The sequence below is a fragment of the Vombatus ursinus genome, unplaced genomic scaffold (genome assembly GCF_900497805.2).
Source record: "Vombatus ursinus unplaced genomic scaffold, bare-nosed wombat genome assembly UNPS02009205.1, whole genome shotgun sequence".
NCBI classification, from domain to species: Eukaryota; Metazoa; Chordata; class Mammalia; order Diprotodontia; family Vombatidae; genus Vombatus; species Vombatus ursinus.
The window spans coordinates 29,272,274-29,294,907 of NW_020948983.1; the positions used below are offsets into that span (position 1 = coordinate 29,272,274).

The following is a 22,634-nucleotide window of genomic DNA, read 5'->3' on the forward strand; positions in this document are numbered from 1 at the left end:
TTGTTTGATTTTAGGATGTGTAGGACCACAAGCAACTCAATCTCTTCTGCTTCAGCAGTGATGCCAAGGAGAAATAGTATCATGCTGATATAATGCCACAGAAACACAATGATAAGATTGTGCCCTGGGAGTATAACTTTGCTAAATTGTTTTCTTTTCTTCTTCCTCCTTCTTTCTTCCTTTATCCAGAATGCTGTCATCCTTTTAGTTGTATTGTTCAAGCATAAAGTACTTATTTAATAGCCAAGATGTTGGCATACTATAGCATCTGTTCCTCTTCCCCTTTACTGAAACCTACAGATTTTTAAAGAGTAGAATGTGTTATTTTTATGTCAGGAAAAGGTGGGATCCTAATGTGGAAAAATGGCCAATAACACTGAATTGACACTATCAAAATCACTTTCTGATGCTAGCTGCCTGCCTACTAGATGGTGAATAATGAGAAATGGTAAGGAATAAGATACTCTGGATGGGATAAAGCCAGAAGACATATTTTTTCTCTTTTCTCTCTTCTTTTGTCTATCTCAATTTGGCTTTATTTTAGAACTTTTACACATGATGCACACACATTCAGATTTTATTACCTCTACAAGTAGAAGGAAATACAATTTGTGCGAGGCTGTATATATCTAGTATATTTAGGATAAACTGGTATTTGGTCCTGATTCTACTCACTGTGTGGAACTCTATTTCTTCATCTGTAAACTTAATTTCCCCCACTAAAGTCCTCCAGTGCCTCCTCCTGATGTAAAGGTGAACCTGGGTTCTCCAAGTTGAAGCCAGACCTTAAAACTTTGGGGGGGAAGACTTGGCATCAGTGTGTTAGTTATTCAAGGACCAGAGTAAAGTTTAGTTAGTAGGTGGCAATTATTTTTGGCCATAGCAATCCCTGAAATTCCACTAAGGCAAGTAGGAAGTTGTGATCTGGGTGAATTGAGAGATTTAGGAAGTGCTTGCTTAACTGAATTGAGGGAGTACCCACATTGATCAAATCATGAATCTGTTGAAATATTTGTAGACTAAACTGAGGAAGGAAGTTTGTGTCCTTTCCCAAATGATTAAGAGGTCTGACAAGAGCCCCAGGCTAAGAATGCATCCCTCCAGAACAATACTTGGAATCATGGGATTTCAGAACTTCTAGTGTCTTTAGAAAGCATCTAGTCTAAATCTCTCATTTTATTTATTAATTAGTTAATTAAATTTGTTTTAGTTTTCAACATTCACTGTTTTAGATTTTGAGTTCTAAATTTTCCCCTCCTTTCTCTCCCCAGGATGGCATGCAATCTGATATAGGCTATATATGTATAATCATATTGAACATATTTCCACATTAGTCATATTGTGAAAGAAGAATCAGAACAAAAGGGGAAAACCATGTAACTCTCCCATTTTAAAGGGAAGGAAATTCTAGGCCTGGAAAGTGAAGTGACTTGACTTGCCCAAGCTCAGGTAGTGAGAGATGATAGAATTTAGAACTGGAAGGGCCCTTAGAGGTTCAACTTTGTAATTTTAATATAAGAAAATCTAGGCCCAGAGATTAAGAAGTTTAGTTATAGTCATACACTGTTAGTTAGTGGCAGAGCCAGGGAAACTCATGCCTTTTGCCTCGAAGTCCAATTCAGGTTTCCTTCTATTTTGGGAAGATGGCTTGGTTTCTCCTGGTTCTTTAACAAAAATTTTTTTTAAAAAGTATACCATATGCTCAGAAGCAGCTGAGTTCAATGGCAGGCAACATGTGACAACTTCTTTTGAGATATAGCCATCACATCCTCTACCTCTAAGGTAAAGGTGCTTTATGAGATCAGTTCTCCTTGTCCTCTCTTTTGAGATATACTCATTCTTTTTTGGGGGGGGGGGCTAGGCAATGGGGTTAAGTGACTTGCCCAGGGTCACACTGCTAGTAACTGTTATGCGTCTGAGGCCGTATTTGCACTCAGGTCCTCCTGACTCCATGGCCGGTGCTCTATCCACGGGGCTGTTTTCTGCTCTTGATTCACGATTTTTTATTACTTCGTTTACTTTATTACTTGTAAATACACACTAATCGTGTTGTCCTTCCCTCACAGTCAGCGACTCTATTCGGGGCTCAGTATTGCGCCCCTTCAGGGAAGAAGGTACACTGCACAGCTCTTTTAGGAAGAGCTCTATTCCTTTAAAGCCCAATCTTGGAAAGGAGAGGCCTGGACCATACCATTCCGCAGAAACAGCGAGGAGAAGAGTTTTGGGGCGTAGGGAAGGGATAGACCGTGATCTCCCAGAGCTGGCCTCGAGGACTGGGCTGGGCTGCACTGGCGGGAGTTTGATCTCCGTGTGTCCTGAAAGTTGAGACTTGTCTGCTCTTACCTATCCTCCGGCACCTCCCTACGTCTTCATCACCCCCCATCTCAAGCATTCCGTCGTCCCGTCCCAGGGAGGAAGTAGTTGCAAAATCATTCCAACTCAATCCCATCCTCTATCCCGATGAGCCGCATCTATCACGACAGCGCCCTCCGGAACAAGGCGGTGCACAGCACTCGGCTGCCCGGCTCTTGGCACCCGGCTGCGTACCAGCGGTAGGGCTCCCGTCTGGGCTCCGTCCTGCGCTTGGGGCTCGGGCGGCTGTTCTCCGGGATCTCTGCACCCCGAGTCTTTCCCTGGCCCAGAGACGGGGACGGGGCGGGACCTCTGCTGCCCCTCTCTATCCTTTTGGCTTTCGGCCCCTTTCCTCCCAGCTGAATGAGGGTGGGGAAGAAGGGGGCTTGGGAGGAGTGGTCAAGGTCATTGCATTGGGACAGAGGGTGCCTCAGCTTTGCTGTACTGCTTTCCTTCTTTGGAAAAAAAAATGATTTTTAGTGGTTAAAGCGCCCAAGCAATGTTAAATCCATCCTGGCTAAGGACCGGACTCCCAAGCGTGCTGTAATCTACCTGGGTTAACTGAAATGTGCGCAAGATCTGGAGTCTGGGATGCCACTGCTCGGATCCCGTGCATCTCCTTTCTCCTGAGTGGTAGCCCCCTTCGAGGGCTCTGGTTCCCCCTAATATTCACATTTACACAATCCTTTAAGGTACAGAGGCTGTCCTCACCTCAGTCCGTTTCGGTGGAGTGGTGCAGGTATCCCCAAGTTACGAATGAGAAATTTGGCTCTTATTTTATTTTATTTTATTTTTGGAGGCAATCGGGATTAAGTGACTTGCCCAAGTTCACACTGCTAGTGAGATTTGACCTCAGGTCCTCCTGATTCCAGGGCCATCAAACTGCCCCAAAACTGACTCTTGGAGGGCAGTGGAAGTCTGGGGACTCATGCCAAATATCTAGAGACCAAGTCCCAAATTCTTTCCCTTTCCAGGCTCAATAATGCCCCATCGTTCACAGCACTCTCCTTTCAGGATATTTAATGGGACCATTCTTATACCAGTACAATCTTGAGGAGCAGAAAAGGCACAATAAATGGGCCAGGGTCACAGGGAACAGTGGCAAGGCTGCCATGGACAGCAACCTTATTTTGTTTCTATGTTTAGCATTCATTTTGAAAGCATTTATTAAGTACCTACTGTGCCTAAGGTCTGAGGAGCTCTGGCTTCAGCAATAGAAAACAGGCCAGTCTTAGAGTTGGGAAGCTCTGGGGTCAAATCCTACAGCTTAATAATCATATGACCATAGAATGGGCATCCCAAACTCAGCGTGTCCAAAACCAAATTCTTTATTTGCTTGCCAAAACCTACCCCTCTTCCAAACTTCTTCCCTGTTAGTTGGAGGGTTCCACTTTCTTCCCATTTTCCAGATTGGAAACCTTAGTCCAGGCCCTCATCTCCTCTCACCTGGTCTTTTGTAATAGCCTCCTGACGTGTGTCCCTGCTTCACATCACTCTGCACACATCTTTTTCCATAGAGTTGCCAACTGATTTTCCTAAAGTGTAGGTCTGACCATGTCACTGCTCTACTCAATAAACCCCAGTGGCTCCCTATTATTTCTTGTTTGGTATTTCCAAAGTTCTTTATAACCTGGCCTCCAGGCTGCACGTTATTCTTCTTCAATCTTATCATACTGGCCTACTTCCTCTTCCTCAGGAAGGAAACTCATCGGCTCTCTTGTGCCTTTGAATTGCCTACAATCCTCAGGAGACCACCTTTACTTCTGCCTTAGACTCCCTCACTCTGTCCAAGACTCAGTTCAACCCCCAGCTACTAACTTTCTAAGGCTACCTTCCATCCACACTGTATATACCTATCTGTACACCTGTCTCTCCAATTGGAGTGTAAGTACCTGGAGGACAGAGACTGCTTTTCCTTTTTCTTTGTATTCTTTGGCTCCAACTGGGTGGCCAGTTTATTTATTAAGGTTAAATGCTTGTTGATTGACTGATTGGTCTCTCAGTGCCTCAGACAATTACCTAAAACTAAATCAAATCATTACACTGGGTATAATTACACTAGTGTAATGGGTATCCCGGACAATAGGAAAAATAATTCCTGACTTCAAAGCTTACATTCTATTTAAGCTTAGCATTTTGCTAGCACCCATAGAGTAACTATATTAGGAAAATTTATTAATTCATGATAGATTTGAGTTTTCTGATCTTCCCATGTGACTGCCCCTTTAATGGTGATAATAGCTCTGGTAGCCCAGATAATGTCTCTGGTATGATTTGAACACAGTTCTTCCAACTACACTACATTAAATTGCTCTTATTTTGACATTAAGTAGATTTCTAGCTCTTGGTCACTAACAGTTCAGGTTGTTTTTTTTTTTAAAGCACTTGAAATTTAACTTGCATCACTTGTAGGCCTTTCCCCGGCGCCCGCCCCCTCCCCCTCCCCATGCAAGGTCAAATTTAGGCAAAATTTGACCTTTTGTGAATATTTTATGCAGAACAAGCCTTCTTTCCCCACTGTGCTCCCTTCCCGCTTCTAACTAGACTTTGTGAGAAGGAGGGGAGATTTATGGAAAGATTGGCACCCCAGAGGAATTATTTAAAATTTAATGGAAACAAAATACCTCTGGCATCATCTGTTTTGGGTGATTCCCCTGCCTTGATCAAAGGGCACTAGTTCATACCCACTGCAGTGGTATGAGCTCTAGTCAAACTGTGTTTGTTCTGCTTTGCATCACTCTGGCACTGAGGAGGCTGATTTAAGTATTTTAAAGAACAAAACAATCCAGCACTCCCGGGTAAGCTGGGTCTGAATTATTTTTTGCTTTGACAGATGGGGAAGCCAAATTACAGAGAAGCAAAATAACTTTCAGTACATCTCTCAGCAAGAATTTGGAGGGGAGCTCCAAAAAGGCACCTGACTGTCAGTCTAACACCCTATTAATTGCTTAATATTTCCCCAGTGCAGACCATACCTCCTCTGGCGACTTGTGCTGGCTTCCCACTGGGATAGTGAATGTCCTGTTAATCGCTGCCAAGATACAAAGTATTGTAACAGTATTAACATTGTACTCTCTTGATTTTGTACAGAGTGCTGAGTTTGTGCAATTTGGTCCTAGATGTTAACCTGGTTAAACTAGAGAACGGGTCTGTTTCTCAAGAAGTTTTAGTCTTAGAGGGGATGTAGACAATGTAGTCATTGACTAAACCAGGGCTTGACAAATTTTTCATGGGTCTAGGAGCCAGCCCTAAAACTTGGGAATGTATTGTTTTTCAGCTTTTAAGGAAAAAAAATAAAAGGAGTGGTGGTGGTTGTGGAGAAAGGCAGTGAGCTTTTGCCATAATCCACTGCTTCTCAGCTTGAGAAGGCATAACATCAGGAGATAAAGGAAAAGCAAAGACTTGTAGAGAGTGTGACCAGGAAGGGAAAAGTCAATTTAAAACAGAGGAAAGACTTGGGGGTTAAGTGACTTGCCAGGAATCACACAGCTAGTAAGTATCTGAGTCTGGATTTGAACTCAGGTCCTCCTGATTCTAGGGCTGGTGCACTATCCACTATACCACCTAGCTGCCCCTGTGGAAGCTCATTTGACTTATTTGGGGCATCTTCCTAATGGAGTGTGTTACAACCCTTCGCCTGTGTACAAGTTGACACCACAGTTAGGACAGATAGTAGATTGAATAATAGCTATTGTAGAGGCTAGGCCACCTTCTACAGACTCAGTTTGGGGGAGATTCACAGTATCTGATTAGATTATTTCCTGGGTAACTGGGAGAGTGCCCAAACCCTGGTAGCCAATAACCTCTTTGCCATATATCTCCTTTCCTCGAAGTACGGGACTTAATGGAAACCCACACTGGAGCTACTGTAGGTGAAGTCAGGGCTGAGCTCACGTTGCTCCGGGCATCCATCCAGCAGCACAGCCTTTTCATGTTACATCATTAGTATAATTTAAATATGCATGACTGAGAAGAAATGTAAGTGGGAAGAATGAAGTACAATCCTGTAGTTTGAGGAAAACATTTTCCTCAAAATGCCAGGCACTGCTCTGGTGACCAGGCAATCAAGATTGGTTGAGCCCTGGAAAAAGCTTTTCTCTATCTTAAAAGCCTAAGAATTAGGGCTTTCTGCCTTCTCCTTTGGGGCACTGAGGTGACACAGTGGGTAGAGCACTGGGAAGATTCATCTTTCTGAGTTCGAATCTGGCCTCAGACACTTATTAGCTGTGTGATCCTGGGCGTGTCACCTAACCATATTTGCCTCAGTTTCCTCCTCTAAAATGAGCTGGAAAAGGAAATGGCAAACCACTCCAGTATCTTTGCCAAGAAAACCCCAAATGGGGTCATGAAAGTTGGACCTGACTAAACAGTCAACAATAACCCTCTGCTCTGCCACCATTCTGCCCCTTATGTGTGTGTTTATGTGATCCACATGAAGATGATTCCCAGATCTTCATGAGCCCTCTTCCCTCTCCTCAGCTCTAGTCCCCATCACCAGCTGCCTGTTGGAGATTTACAAATGGACAAGTGGTTACAAGTGGTTAACTGGGCTGTGTCTACCTTTTTTTTTTGCTCCTTCCTTATGGTCTAATGGCTTAATGCATATCAAATCTTTTTCAAGCTTTAAAGCAAAATACACATCTCAGCTATTGATATCATTTGCCTCTGAAATCTTTGGAAGAGTGAACGCATTGTAAATAGAAGAGGCATTTTTCATTCTGTATAGTTTTTCTTTGGTCCTGGGTAACAAGGGTAGACATGGATGACATAGGTTACAGCTCTGTGTCAGTATGGCTTGTGACTTAGAGTTTTCATCTTATGGCTCCATCTTAAGGACTTACAGCTAGGCTGATCTCACCTTGTCTTCTCTTTACCAGGGGAAATGGTATCCTTCTGGAGGGAAACCTGGTTGATGTCTCTCGTCATAACATCTCAGATGCCAATGGCAAAAAGGTGAGCATGTAGTACTCTTGAGCAGGGGGAGTCTGTGCAACATGAACTGGAAAAGCCTTTGGGAGATTCAGGCCATGTGGAGAGGGAGGCACATATGAGCACATAATATGCCACTTGGGGGCAGCAGCTGATTGGGCCAACATTTATATTGAGATATTTAGGGAAGGGGGAATAAGCAGTTATTAAGCACCTACTATATGTCAGGCATTGTGCTAAATGCTTTACAAATATCATCTTGTTTTACTCTCACAACAACTCTGTGAGGTAGGTGCTATTACTATCCTCATTTTATAGTTGAGGAAACTGAGGTAGATAAAAGTTAAGATACTTGCCCAGGGTTACACAACTAGCAAGTGTCTGAGACTGGATCTCAAATCATTTAAAAATCCATTTGAACTCAACACTTCCTGACTCCAGGTGCTATATACATGCATTCACACGCACACATGTACACATATATGTGTATATATATGTTTATGTGTGTATATGTATGTATATGAAAATATGTCCAAGGCAGGATTTGAACCCAGGTGTTTCCACGGCCAGAACACAGCCAGATCAGATTTTTTTCATTCTTTATTATAAAGGACAGCTCTCTAGGAGGGATGCAGTTAGAAAGAGATGATGTAAAAACAGAAGATATCAATAAAAATGTGTTCCAAAAAAATACACTTTGGAGCAGCTAGGTGGCGCAGTGAATAGAGCTTCAGCCTTATAGTCAGGAGGACCTGGGTTCAAATCCGGCCTCAGACATTTGACATTAGCCGTGTGACCCTGGGCAAGTCACTTAACTCTGATTGCCTCACCAAAAAAAAAGCAAAAACAAAAAAAAAATCTACTTTAGGGCCCTAGTAATTGATAAGGAGCCAACTGTCTCTACATGTAGTAATTATATTATTACTTCTAGCAGTATGAAACCCCAGGACATTATAAAGGAGATTCCAAGCCCAAATGAAGCATAGAACACCTTAAAGCGCCCACACAGAGCATGAGACCCAGGACAGACATTCAGTTTGTCCCTTTTCATACTAACCTGTTTTTCCTACTTTTCCTAACATGGACAAATCTGTATTTTCCATGGAGACTTTTAAGTAATTGCAAGGGAGAAATAAAAGGAATACTATCATCAGCAACACACACCAAAGAAAAGTCCACAGCAAATCCCCAAAGGAACTAATAAGCGTAGTATACAAAAATTATAACTGATTCTCTCTCTGTAGAATTACATATTACAATATGATCATATATAATTATGGTTAATGATGTGTTTATATATAATATATTATATATCACATACTATAAAATTTCATATATGTGTGTGTGTGTATACACATACACACATATACACACACACACCCATACATACACACACACATATGTCAATTTATCCTGGAATATGTAAGGTTATTTAAACTAAGTAACTTAAGTAACCATAAATATCTCAGTATAAATGTTAAATTAAATACTTAATAAATAAAAACTAAATATAAATAAAGATACTAGGAAGTCGATGATCCCTGGTTTATAAGTTGTTTGGGATGCATCAATAGGCCATTTTTTTTGTGATACAGGCCAGGTGTAACAGAGATTACTTGGCTCTGATAGACTATTTGGTGAGGCAATTGATTGAGTGCTTGTAAAGAGTTCATTTGAGACTAAGTGGCCCAGTGTGGCTTTAAGGCCATCATTCCTTCTCTTTTTGGCTTTGGGATTTCTTCTCTTTTGTTGTTATTGTAGTCTGTAGTATTTTAATTGGTTTGGGATAGCTAGTGAGCCCATATACACCAAGTACTGGTCTGAGGGGCAAGTGATGATGAAACCAAAGTCAGATTAGATCAGAGCAGTAACTAGGAATTTTGACACCTGAGGCAAGTTCATTTAAGCAGTGGTAGGGTTACCTCCACCTACATCAGAGTAGTACATCTTTACTGTAGCTATATAGATCTGTTGTCTGAGGACCAACAAAGTTCAGAGAAACTTATTTGCACCTTGATAGCAGGTTTCTTAGTTTTGGGGTCACACTAATTCTTAAAGACTATAGTATGCTGCAGAAAGGTTATGATCAAAGTTGGTGGAAAAAATTAATCGCAGATCCTTTTGGCATTATAGTAAACATCCCTTCTAATAAGTCTGTCATCATTTCCTGTTATCCATTGACAGATGTAGTTTTCTGTTCCCATGTCTCAGGGCCTTAGTGATGAACACATTAGTAATAAAAAAGAAGGGATCAGAGTTTGATAAAAGGAGACTCTGACCAGCCCTAAACTTGAAAGAGAACGTGCTTTCTCCTGCCCATTTCTGTAATGAACTTGTATTCTGATGATTTGCCAACTCTCCATAAGGAGTTTCTTATTCTCTACTCTTTCACAGTGAGTGCTTAGTACTAGTCACTTCTCTGTTAAATTCCTTAGACAACAGTGGGTTAAGATTCTTTATTTCAGAGTCTTTACAAGCATTGTAAGAAATAACTATGGCTACCTAACTTGATAGTTTTTCAGTTTTCATTCATTTAAAAAAAAAAGTTTATTGTCTGATATGTGTCAGGCTTACAGTTCAATAGCACAGAGGATGCAGAAATGATCAAAAGGGAAGGCAGCCTGTGATAGGTGCCTCCCAAGGTATGATAGGTGTGATAGGTGCCTCTTCAGCTTGGGGCTAGCATCATTATGAGTGGCAGCTCCAGGGGTAGCACCTAGGTGTCCTAACTAGCCGTGTGATGTTAGGCAAATCAGGTCACCACTCTGGTCTTCAATTTCCGAATTTCTCAAATGAATGAAGGTAAATTAGATAATATCTAAGGTTCATCTATAAACTACAGGGACGTTTATTGTCATTGATGAATTTGGTAAGCCGTTTTCTGGAAACCCACACATGTCGTATATCTTTTTTCCTTGTCCTATTCCCTGTATCTGTAATGGTACTTTGGGAGCCAGCCAAGGGTATGACACATTAACCCTGCATTCTGTAATGTTTTTCAATTTGCAAAGCTCTTTCCTCCCAACCACTCTTTGAGGTAGGTAGTATAAGTATGATTACTTTCATTTTTTTCCTTTTTTTAATTTTAATTAATTTATTTTGATTTATCAACAATCACTTCCATAAGCTTTTGAGTTTTAAATTTTTCTCCCTCTCCTTCCCCACTTCCCTCCCCAACACGGTGTGCAATCTGATATAGGCTATATGTATACATTCCTATTAAATATATTTTCACTTTAGTGATGTTGTAAGTAAGAATTAGAAGCAATAGGAGGAACCACCAGAAAGAGGAAACAAAGCACAACAGAAGAAAAAAAAATAACAAATAGCATGCTTCGATCTGCATTCAAACTCCATAGTTCTTTCTTTAGATGTGGATAACATTTTCCATCATGAGACCTTTGGAGATGTCTTAGATCCTTATATTGCTGAGAAGGGCTAAGTCTATCAACACTAGTCATTGCACAATGTGGCAGTTACTGTGTATAACATTCTCCCGGTTCTGCTCACTTCACTCAGCATCAGACCATACAAGTCTTTCCAGGTTTTGCTGAAGTCTGCCTGTTCATCATTTCTTATAGCACAATAGTATTCCATTACATTCATATATCACATTCACAGTTATGATTACTATCTGTGTCTTTCTCTCTATCATTTTCCCTGCCTGTTTATGTTTTTCTTTTTCCTTTCTCCTTTTCCCTCCTCACTAGTATTTTGCTTTTGACCACTGCCTCCCTCAGTCTCGCCTCCCTTCTGTTAGCTCCCTCTCTTTTACCCTTTCTCCTTCTTCCCTCCCTTCTATCCCCTCTCCCTTTTCTTTCCTCTTTTCCCTCCTTCTGCCTATATGGCAAGTTAGATTTCTATACCTAACTGATTATGTCATTCCCTTCTTGAGCCAAATCTAATGAAAGTAAGGTTCAAACAATGCTCATCTCCCTCTCTTCTTTCCCTCTGCTGTAATAGGTTTTTATGCCTTTTCCTGTAATGTAATTTACCCTTGTCTGTCTCCTCCTTTCCTTTTTTCTCAGTACATTTTCTTAGTTACATCAGATTAATCCACCTACTTGGGTCCATTTAACCCACTTGATTAGATTTTTTTTATCATTACATCAAAGTCAATTTATACCCACCCCCTTTATGTATACCCCTTTAACATGGAGTAATAATAATACAGTTCTCAAGAGTTACAAGTGTCATCTTCCCTACAAGGGAAGATGACACTTGTAATTCTCTTATTAATAACATGTTGTTTCTTTCTATCTCATTTACCTTTTTATGTCTCTCTTGAGTCTTGTATTTGAAGATCAAATTTTCTGTTGAGCTCTGGCCTTTTTATCAGGAATGTTTGGAAGTCCACTATTTCGTTGAATATCAATCTCCTTCCCTGAAAGATCATGCTCATTTTCACTGAGTAGTTGTAATCCAAGATCCTTGGTTGTAATTCAAGCTCCTTTGCCTTTCGGAATATCATATTCCTTGCCCTACGGTCTTTTAATGTGGAAGCTGCAAGGTCCTGTGTAATCCTGACTGTGGTTCCGTGATATTTAAATTGTTTCTTTCTGGCTGCTTGCAGTATTTTCTCTTTGACCTGGTAATTTTTTTTTGTAACTGTTTCTGAAAATAGATGTCCCATTCCACACCTCCAGTCTATCACCTGGTACAGTGAGTAGAGCACAGAGCCTGGAGTCAAAAAGACCTGAGTTCAAATCTAGCCTCAGACACTAACTAACTGTATGACCCTAGGCAAGTCACTTAACCTCATTCACCTGTAAAATAGAGATAATAATAGCAGCTACCTCACAGGGTTGTTGTGAGGATTAAATGTGATAGTAATTATAAAGCACTTAGCACAGTGCCTGGCAAGTAGTAAGTGCTATATAAATGTTAGCTATTATTATTAAGAGGAGACAAGCATGCTTTATCATCAATTTTCTGGAATCATGATTGGTCGTGGCTTTAATCGGAGTTCTGAAATCTTTCAAAGTTGTTTTCCTTTACATTGTTCTAGTCATTGTCAAAATTGTTCTTCTGATTCTGTTCACTTTACTCTGTATCAGTTCATAAGAGTTTTCAGGTTTTCTGTGAATCTGTCTCTGGTGCAATAATATTCTGTTACATTTGTATATTATCATTTTCCAGCCATTCCTCAATAGATAAGCATCCGTTTTGTTTCCAATTCTTTGTTCCAGCAACAATAAAAAAGTTTTTTTTTTTTGTTTTTTTTTTTTTTGCATTACTGTCATTTTACCAAAGAGTAATAGTTTACCATGGGTCCTGGGGTGGGGGGAGCATAACATTAGCCAAGCTGTCACTCAGTGAATTAGCATCTGTTAAGCACATGCTATGTGCCAGGTACCAGTTTTTTTCTGATTCTCAATTCAACGATCCCTCTCCTCTCTGATGCTGTGCTGGTATTCAGTGGTCTAGTGACTGGGAATAGGGTGCGGCCAGGCAGCACAAAAACCTCAGGAGGCAGTCCTAGGAGAAGGTGTGTGAAAGTCATGAAATCTTGAGGTGGGGTATGGCATCCTGGGCCAGGCAAGGGAGTGACACCTGTTCATAGCAGGTATTGCACAGGTGGGAGGAAACAGTCCCTCTTCCTTTGTCACCATTTGGGGCATTGCCCTGGTCATCCCAGATTAGTTCCAGCTCTGGTTCATATACAGTCTAACCCTGCTTATCAGAATTATAGCAGCAGGAGGATCAGAGTTTATAGGGTCAGAGTTCCAGAGCCATGATGGACTGTTTCCTCCTGGCTCTGATCGTTAGAACTGGGTACTAGATGTGGCACACAACAATGGGTGGGCAGTTGTGATAGACTGATTGGACAGAGAGAAGGCGGAAAATGTTGATGGGGCAAGCCATTCCCCAGAAGCAGGTAGGACAAAGAAGGGAAACCTGTTTTAATTTTTCTCTGCTTGACTTTAGGAGCGTTACTATGTGCTGTACATCAGACCCAGTCGCATCCATCGCCGCAAATTTGACTCCAAGGGGAATGAGATAGAACCAAACTTCAGCAACACCAGGAAAGTGAACACGGGCTTCCTCATGTCCTCATATAGTAGGTATCTCATACAATTCCAGGCTGTCAGAGCATCCACATCTGTTCTATCTTATTCTCTGTAGCTCTCTTTCCTTTCACACTCCACCTCCCCTAGGCTTTCCTTATCATTGTCCCTTCTGCCAGCCTTGTCTTTCTTTTCCCTTGCTTCCAGATTTCTTCACACCTTGGAAGTTTCATCTTAGGATTAAATCAGTCTTGAAAAACTGGAGCTCAGTGGATAGAGCTTCAGGCCTCTAGTCAGGAAAATTCATCTTTGTCAGTTCAAATCTAACCTCAGACACTTACTAGCTGTGTGGCCTTGGGCAAGTCACTTAATCTTGTTTGTCTCAGTTTCCTCAACTATAAAATGAATTGGAGAAAGAAATGGCTAATTGCTCCATTATCTTTGCCAAGAAGACCCAAATCGTGTCTTGAAAAGTCAGACATGACTAAACACACCATCTGAAAGCTTTTGCAGCCTAAGCTATAACTTGGTTGGGGGTCCCTGCAGGGTTGGGGGCACATTGGTTAACCTGCCAGTCTTATCCTCCAAGTCCAAATAAATAAGAGAAGCAGATAGATGGGTGGCATAGAGGAGAAAATACTGACTACCTATCCTCTTTTTCTATTCTAGACACTATCAAGCAGGCTGACTGATTCTGTAATATTGCCCTTTATCCATGTTGGCAGGGGAAAAATGAGTTCCATTTGGAGAAAAGTCTTCAGTCAGTACTCTTCACAGGGGAAAAGAGGGGAGACACAAAATTAAGTGGGAGAAACATGTTTGGTTTTTTTTCCTTTCCATTTTCTTCTCAAAATATGAGGCATTAGGGGGCAGCTAAGTGGTGCAGTGGATAGAGCACTGGCCCTGGAGTCAGGAGGACCTGAGTTCAAATCCAGCCTCAGACATATAACACTTACTAGGTGTGTGACTCTGGGCAAGTCACTTAACCCCATTGCCTAGCCCCCCCCAAAAAAATATATGAGGTAGCCACCAATGTGTGGGGAAGTAATGTTCTTTCTTACAAACAAATCAAAAACAAGTGGGGAAAAAACAAAAAAAGAAAATTACCAGAGGTTGTTGGCCCATGGCATAGAAATTGCAAATTGAAAAAACAAAAACAAAAAATATTTAAAGGAAAAAACAAAACAAAACAAAAAACTACCTCAGGTGTTTTTGTACCTCAGCACTTTGATCTCGTGTTTGCCTTTTAGAGATTTTGTATGCCTTGTAAACTGAGAGTTGGAGCATTTTTTTTTATTTTTTTAATAAAATCAAGTTGGAAAAAAAAAATAGATGCCATCTAGGAGGTGACATCCAGGTGTGCGCCAACCATTCTCAACTGTCCTTGTCTAGCTGAGAGCCAGTGGCCTTCTTTAGGGCAGACCTTGAAAATGTTTATTGAAAAAAAATGATTAAAAGAAAAAAACCAGGGAAAGAAAGGCTTAGCAATGTCCTGAGTGTGTTAATAGAGTATGTGCCATTAGGGTTTTGTGCACTAAAGGATGAACATGTTACTGGTCTGTGTGAAATTGCCAGTGTGCCCACAGACTGCAATGCCAGTTTCCTCTACGGCAAACAGTGTTCCGTGAAAAAACAAAAACACACAAAAAAAATAATGAAAAAAAAACAAGAAAAAAAAAAGAAATATATTCGGCTAACAAGAAAAAAAAACATATGAGGCACTGTAGTCAATAAATAACAAGCCTCAGAGTCAGGTCTTCAGGACTTGGGTTCAAGACTCTCTCAAACATAGACTGGTTGTGTGTAACCCTGAGGCAATCATTTCACCTCTAAGAAGCCCAAGCGACTCTCAAAGATTCAATGCTGACTAGCAATGGGTATGGAAAGTTTTCTGGGAATCTCATGCAGTGATGAAATCACAGATATCTCCCCCAGAACGTTTGTGTGAGTGTGTGTGTGTGTGTAAGTGTATGAGTTATTTGAGGAAGGGGAAATACAATTGTAAGGGGAGGGGGTGATTATATTAATCCAATTAATATGGGTGGCTAGGTGGCGCCGTAGTGCACAGAGTGCCATGCCTGAAGTCAGGAAGACTCATCTTTCTGAGTTTAAATCTGGCCTCAGACATTTAACAGCTGTGTGACTCAGGGCTCGTCATTTAAGCCTGCTTGCCTCAGTTTCCTCATCTGTAAAATGAGCTGGAGAAGGAATGGCAAACCATTGCAGTATCTTTGCTAAGAAAACCCCAAATGGGGTGAAGAAGACTCAGACAGGACCAAACAACAACAAAAGAAATCTGAGGCAATCTAACTGAATCAATTAAAAGTGTTAACTTTTAATTGCTTAATCAGTTTGAGCAGAGTAAAGTGCTTTGATCATTGGGTTAAAAATAGATGATGCCACACAGGAAATAATTGTGACTGGCTGAGAGAATCAGAAACACCTCTAGGTCTATGAATAAAAGAGCAAGCCGATTCTGTCAGGTGGCGAACCAGTCTAGTTTGTGAAGGGGTCCCAGCCAAGCCCCTGAGAGACAATCACTTGAAAGGAGGGGGATTCATCTCCTTTCGCTGCCCCGTATCCTTTCTTTTCCCTCAGGATATCTAGAGCTTCCATCTCTGAGGCAGGGATAACCTGCCAATACAAGAGACATCTAATGCGATGTTAGGCATGATGGGTGCGGTCTGACCGTATGACAACTGGTCTACTTATTTTCCTCTCACCTTTTTTGCTATCCTTACTCCGCTACAAAGATGAAGCTGAATGGGGTAGGTCATCCAATCAATCTTTAGTTCTCCTGACCCTGATCTCCCATGGGATTTGCATAGATGAGAAAAATATAGACCCATTTAGATTAATTTTACTGCCTAACAGATATAAGAATAGGGGAATAGGGAGTGTGGCTCATTGGATTAGCCATAGGTTTGGGCAGCAAGAAACTAGGCTTCATTCCAGAGTTAGTCCCTGACTCATGGAGTATCCTAGTAATAATAGTAATAATGATGATGACCTACTATGTGCCAGGCACTATGCTAACCGCTTTGCAATTATCTCATTTGCTCCTAGGATAGATTACCACTCTGTAAAGGCTAAGATATGGTCACAATCCTATATTAGGGTTAAAATTTACTAATAAATGTAAATAACAAATGGAGAGAGATGTCAAGGTTGCTTTGAAAAAAAGATAAAAATGAAACATGTCCCTGCCCTTCCAATCCAACTTTACGATGTTTCCAAGTATTTTTAGCTTCCACTGTCAGCTTTAGTGAGGCTGGCCTCTCACAGACACACCGTGCTTATTGCTGTTTCCATGATTTCATTCATATTATCCATCCTTGCCTTGGATACCATTCTTGCTCCCATTCCCCTAGTGAAATCTTGTCCATCCTTCAGGGCCTACATCCAGTCCTGTCTCATCCAGGAAACCTTTCCTGACTACTCCAGGTCTTCCTTGATGCCACCTTTGTCTAAACTATGGCAGGCATAGTGTACAACAGACAGTTTAGCACTTACTTAGACTTTTGATGGCTCTGCAAGCTCGACAGTATGATTACTCCCACCATTGCGCACATTGTGGCCCAACCGCACCATCTTATCCTGTGGGATTCTTGCCCACGTCTTTCTGTAAATTTCCATGGAGGACCTACCCAATGCACTGGAGACCCTCCTCTGACTCTTTAGCTATTTCAGAGTTATCTGTATAGCACATACGCCCTCTCTTATCCCTCACTTTTGCTATGTGACTAAACCATCTCTTTTTTAAAAAAATTTTTTAATTTATTTTTCAATTTTTTTTTTGGCTAGGCAATGGGGTTAAGTGACTTGCCCAGTCACACAGCTAGTGAGTGTTATGTGTCTGAGGTCGGATTTGAACTCAGGTCCTCCTGAATCCAGGGCCGGTGCTCGATCCACTGTGCCACCTAGCTGCCCCTAAACCATCTCTTTTACTACTCCCCTGAGAATACGTTTATGCTACTCTTCACTTGAAAGTCATCATTGATACCATTCTTCAGCCTACTTGTGTGTCTGTCCACTGGCCTTTGGGATAGGTGAAAAAAAAAATTAGTTGATAAATTTTGTTTTAATCCGAAAGACAAATAAACCAAAAACAAAGTATAACCCCCATCAAAAATTCAGCTGAGGAGCACAAAAGAGGAATTGTTACTCTAAATGGTGTAAATTACCATTTGCTTTTGTAATGACCATTTGTTAAAAGAGAAAAATGCTTGTGCCCTTTAATTCATACAAAGTACTACAACACTGAGCATTGTTGTAGCCTGAATTCTGTTGCTGTTTGAGTTCGTCTTCATTTATGTAGTTGCAGTCCATATGAAGTGTCCTTTGCATCTACTTTCTGTATCATTTCATAGAAGTGTTCCCACATTTCTCTGAATCCTTCATATTTGTCATTCCAAGAATACTCCATTTCATTCATACGCCACAATTTATTCATTTACTCTCTAGGCACTGGGTGCACAGTTTGTCCCCAGCTTTTTGCTCTTATGAATAGTGCTTCTTTGGAAACTTGTATAAAGATAATGTCTTTCTTGTTGTCATTTGACCTCCCTGGAGTAGAAACCTCTTAATGAATAACTGGGTTGAAAGATATGAACAATTGTGTAACTTTTATTATGTGATTTCATAATGCTTTTGGAAATAGACTAATTCATGCCTCCACTGTGAATTAGCACGCCTATTTTTCCATAGCCCTATCCATCTTGCATATTTCAGCCTTTGCCAATTTGTTGGGTTTAAGGGTCACCTGCAGTTTTTGACTCTTCTGAGATCATGGTATGCCATAATTCACTGCCATATTGACATCATTGTCATCATCACTATCATTTATATAGCACCTACTGTGTACTAGACACTGTGCTAAGTAAGCACTTTACAAATATCTCATTTGATCCTCACAACAACCCTGGGAGGTCGGTGCTATTATTATCCCCATTTTTCAGGTAAGGAAAGTAAGGCAAACAGAGGTTAAGTGACTTGCCCAGGGTCTTACTGGTACATATACATAGCTAGGAAGTGTCTTGAAGTTGGATTTGAACTTGGGTCTTCTTGACTCCAGTCCTGTTACTCTATCCATTAGATTATCTATATATATATATCTCATCATCATCGTCTGCCCCATCACCAGAAGAATTATGATGTTGACTAAATGGATGGGCTTTTGTGTCAGTGAGGCATTTGGAATAATTGAAAGTACAATCTAATTTCCCAAATTCATTCCAGCCCCATGTTCTCCTCCTCCTGTTCGGTTGTGGGCCCAGCTCATTGTCTAACTGTAGTGGTTGTCCAAGATACACATACCCATGGGACTGGAGACCCAACAGTGTGCTACCAGTCCAGCTGAAAGTCGTATATCTGGGCAATCTGTATTTTTCCTCTACTTTATTTGTGGTACAAATGGCTAAGCTATGTTTGTTTTTGTTTTTTAAAGCAGCTATGGTCCTCATTTAGAAAATTTAGGTGTTGTTGCAGATCAGTGCAATATTTTATACAAAAAGGAACATCTGAAGAACTTTGCCTTAAATAGTGACTTCATCTTTTATCTTCCTTTATGACAATAATAACTGACCTTTATATAGTGCTTGAAAGGACGTGATCTTCACAAAATCCCTCCAAGTTACTATGGATCTTAATACCCCCATTTTGTAGATGAGGAAACTAAGGTTTGCCCATACTAACACAGCTAGTTAGTGTTAGAAGCAGGGTTTGAACTCGTATTTTCCTGACTTAGTATAGTGCTTTTTCCAATACACCATGAGGACTATCTAATTCCATGACCTTGGCTAATACTTTTATTGGACAAATGTCTGTTTTATGTCTCACTTCATGGTGAACCTCAGCAGATCACTGAAAGTTCTATCCATCATAGAATCTGTGTGATACTAACACATGTGGAAGACACCTCCTTTTAAGAGAGCATTTGAGGCTCTGTTTTGTTCTACTCGTTCAAATGGTTTTTTTGTAACAAAAAATGGACAGAGTAGGCATATTCCCTACACCTCTCAGTATGACTTCGAACATGTTTGTGCATTAGAAAGTCATCTGCAAAAACTTACCTATTTCCTTCTCATGTTTTCATGAAGGATGCCATCAGTATGCGTGTAGGTGCCTCTGAAAGCTTTTTTTTTCCTTTTTTGGTGAGGCAGTCAAGGTTAAGTGAGTTGCCCAGGGTCACACAGCTAGTGAGTATCAAGTGTCTGAGGTCAAATTTGAACTCAGATCCTCCTGACTCCAAAGCCAGAGCTCTATCCACTGTACTACCTAGCTGGCCCTATCTAAAAGCTTTTATAAAGCACATATGGGTCAGGAGTCATGGATTTCTTCCTAGTCACCTTTTTGTTGGGTCATGGTACTAAATGTGATCTTTTCAACTCTTTTGGAATCTTTCCCTCTTTAGAATATCTTGACAATTGACCTTTGACTGTTTTTAAAGTTGTGCCCCCTCCAGCATGGATTTCTTTTGTACATATTTGATTAGGTCTAGTTCTTATGGATTTTACTTATGGACTGAACCAGATAGCCACTGAGGTCCCTTCCAATTCTCAATGTGTGTAATTTTGAGATTTCATCTGCTTAAGGGAGCTGTTACATATGTATGTGTGTGTGTACACACATATGTATATGTGCATGTGTGCATATATGTAAATAGGTATATGTATAGTTATCTATCTATATTACTACCACCACCAACACTACTGCTGCTGCTACTACTATTACTATTGTGGTAGTTTCCTTTTGTCTATTTTATTGGGGGGGGGTGTGTAGACATATATACGTTTGTCTTTTATATTAGGTATATGTATACATACATACCTATATACATACACACACATCCCACCTCCCTATGGCATTTCATTGGTCCACATATTAGTAGTTTTATTTCACTAAATAGATTATAAGCTTCTTGAGAGCAAAGATTTTGTCATATGCTGTTTCCACAGTTCCATTGTCTTTAGCATAACAATGGGTACGTAATTGGTATTCAGTGAGCACTTGTGGGTGGGCTAGAACGTGGGATCTTCTCTACTTCACCCTCTTAAATATATACCTTACCTACATTTTCTTTCCATTTGCACTCTAGGTTTTTATCACATCAAACCTGGATTAGTGTAGCAGCGGCTTCGCTGGCCCTCCTAGACCCCAGTATCTTCCCTCTCTAATACATACTGCTTGCTGCTACTGCTGCTGCTCCTAGTACTGCCTCTACTGTTGTTGTTCAGTCATTTTTCAGTCTTGTTCTACTCTTTGTGACCCTTTTGGGTTTTTCTTAGATACTTAGATGTTTTGCCATTTCTTTCTCCAGCTCATTTTACAGATGAGGAAGCTGTGGCAAGCAGGAGTTATATAGTTATATAGTTAGTAAGTGTCTGAGGCTGTATTTGAACTCAGGAAGATGAGTCTTCCTGATTTTAGGCCCGGCACTCTATCTACTGCGGCACCTAGCTGCTGCCTCCTCCTCCTCCTCCTCACATTTATATAATGCTTTAAGGTTTGCAAAGTACTTTATAAATATTATTTCATTTGATCCTTACAACAGCCTTGGGAGGTGGGTTCTATTATTATATCCATTATACAGATGAGAAAACTAAGGTAGGCAGAAATTAAGTGCCTGGCCAGGTCACACAGCTAGGAAGTGTCTGAGGCTGGGTTCCTGACTCCAAATCATCACTCTAACCGTTATACCACACTCCTGCATACTATTGGGGTCCAGCTGCCTCATAAAAATACATTCAATATCAGAATAAGTCTTTTCTCCTTAAATATCTGAGAGTTTCTGATAAAACAGATAAAATGTAATCCCTGGGATTTGAGGGTTTTAAGATCCTAACAATAAGAAGAAGCTGTCAGATTACTCCTGGAAAGACCTCCGAACAGAAAGCAGAATCAGGCTAGATCATTAGGTGAGGAAGAAGGGCTTCTGTTTGCTCCTGGATTCCACAGGGATCTTGTTCTTGCTTTGTCTGGAAGTTCCAGGCCTCTAACAGAATCTTGTTTGTTCTGGTGGTCAGAGGTGGAAGCCAAAGGTGACACAGACAGACTCTCGCCCATGGAGTTGAGGGAGCTCGTGGAAAAGCCAGAGCTGCTTGAGATGACAGGAAGCCACACTCCAGACCAGACACTGGCATTTTGGATTCCAGAGGTTGAGATGGAGAAGATTGAGCTGGAGCTGGGTGCAGAAATTCGTCTAAAAACCCAGGGCGATAGTCCTTTCATAGGTGAGTGGTAATTTCTTTTCTCAAAGCCCCCTTGGCTTACCAGTTTTCTCACTGCTCGTCTCCCCTCACATCTTGGTTACGTGAATGGAGGGGTTCTCATGGTCCTCACCTCTAGGCCACTCCATCCTTCCTCAGTACTCACGGAAGCCCAGCAGATATTTTTCTGTGGACATTTCATGGGACATTTTTAAATTTCATGACAAATCCTTTGGGAGCCCTTAGTCCCCAGAGGGTTCTCACAAACTCTTTTGGGTGACATGTCATGGTATTATGAGATTTGTGTAATGGATCTAAGAATTACCATCTAGTACCCAAGTTGGTATTTACACACTGAACGTATCCATGGTAGGAAGTTGTGGGCTTGGGGGCTTACTCAACCCTAATTTGATTGACTTTTTGAGAATGGAACCAGCTCTCATCAATGGAAAAGAATCTTTTTTTTTTCCTCCCCATTGATAGTACTTATTCTAACCCTTTCTTTTTTTAGGCTCGCTAGCAAAACTTGAGGCTGGAACAGTGACCAAGTGTAATTTTGCTGGTGATGGACAGACAGGTGCATCCTGGACTGACAATATCATGGCACAGAAATCTTCAGAAGCAGCAGGATCAGAGATGCGAGGCCAAGGGGATGGGGCAGAGGATGACGAATGGGTAAGTTGGGAATGCTTCTTGACCCCTTGTGGTGAGTCTTCAAGTTGAGGGTGAGAGATGGGGGTGGAGACAAGGAAGAGTGTTTTCCATTTAAATCCCAGCTTGTTAGTTCTTCTGTGCCGTTTTGGAGAGAGTTAGCAGCTGACAGAATCCAAATTGAATTTAACAAACATTGATATATTAATCACATCATAATGTACAAAGCACCTCTGATTTCTTCAAGGTATAGTGAGGTTGGTGAGGAGGGACTTTCCTATTTTTTAGTTTGAACTGTGGTTATAGCATACAGTGGAATTAATCACTTTGTGGTGATCCATCTCTAGAAGAGGCAGTATTGAGGAGTGGATAGAGGGAAGTCCTTGGAGTCAGAATGACCTGGGCTTAGGCTTTGTGATCCTGGACAGATCCCTTAACTTCTTAGTACCCTGAACAATTCTTTTGGGCTATGAGTTTCAGAACAGTA

General features: G+C 41.0%; 1 protein-coding gene across 2 annotated transcripts in view; it reads left to right on the plus strand.

Annotated features, from left to right (window-relative positions):
* The first annotated feature begins 2,415 nt into the window (after positions 1-2,415).
* Positions 2,416-22,634, plus strand: part of LOC114035509 (AP-3 complex subunit sigma-2) — a 69,086-nt gene continuing 48,867 nt past the window's right edge. Inside the window, exons 1-5 of one of the 2 annotated variants that reach the window (XM_027851658.1) lie at positions 2,416-2,552; positions 7,230-7,305; positions 13,210-13,342; positions 21,314-21,520; positions 22,008-22,171. In XM_027851658.1, coding sequence (XP_027707459.1) covers positions 2,461-2,552; positions 7,230-7,305; positions 13,210-13,342; positions 21,314-21,520; positions 22,008-22,171 — 672 coding nt within the window. In that variant the 5' untranslated portion in view covers positions 2,416-2,460. The remainder of the gene's footprint in view (positions 2,553-7,229; positions 7,306-13,209; positions 13,343-21,313; positions 21,521-22,007; positions 22,172-22,634) is intronic. The other variant, XM_027851657.1, reaches the window with a different exon arrangement.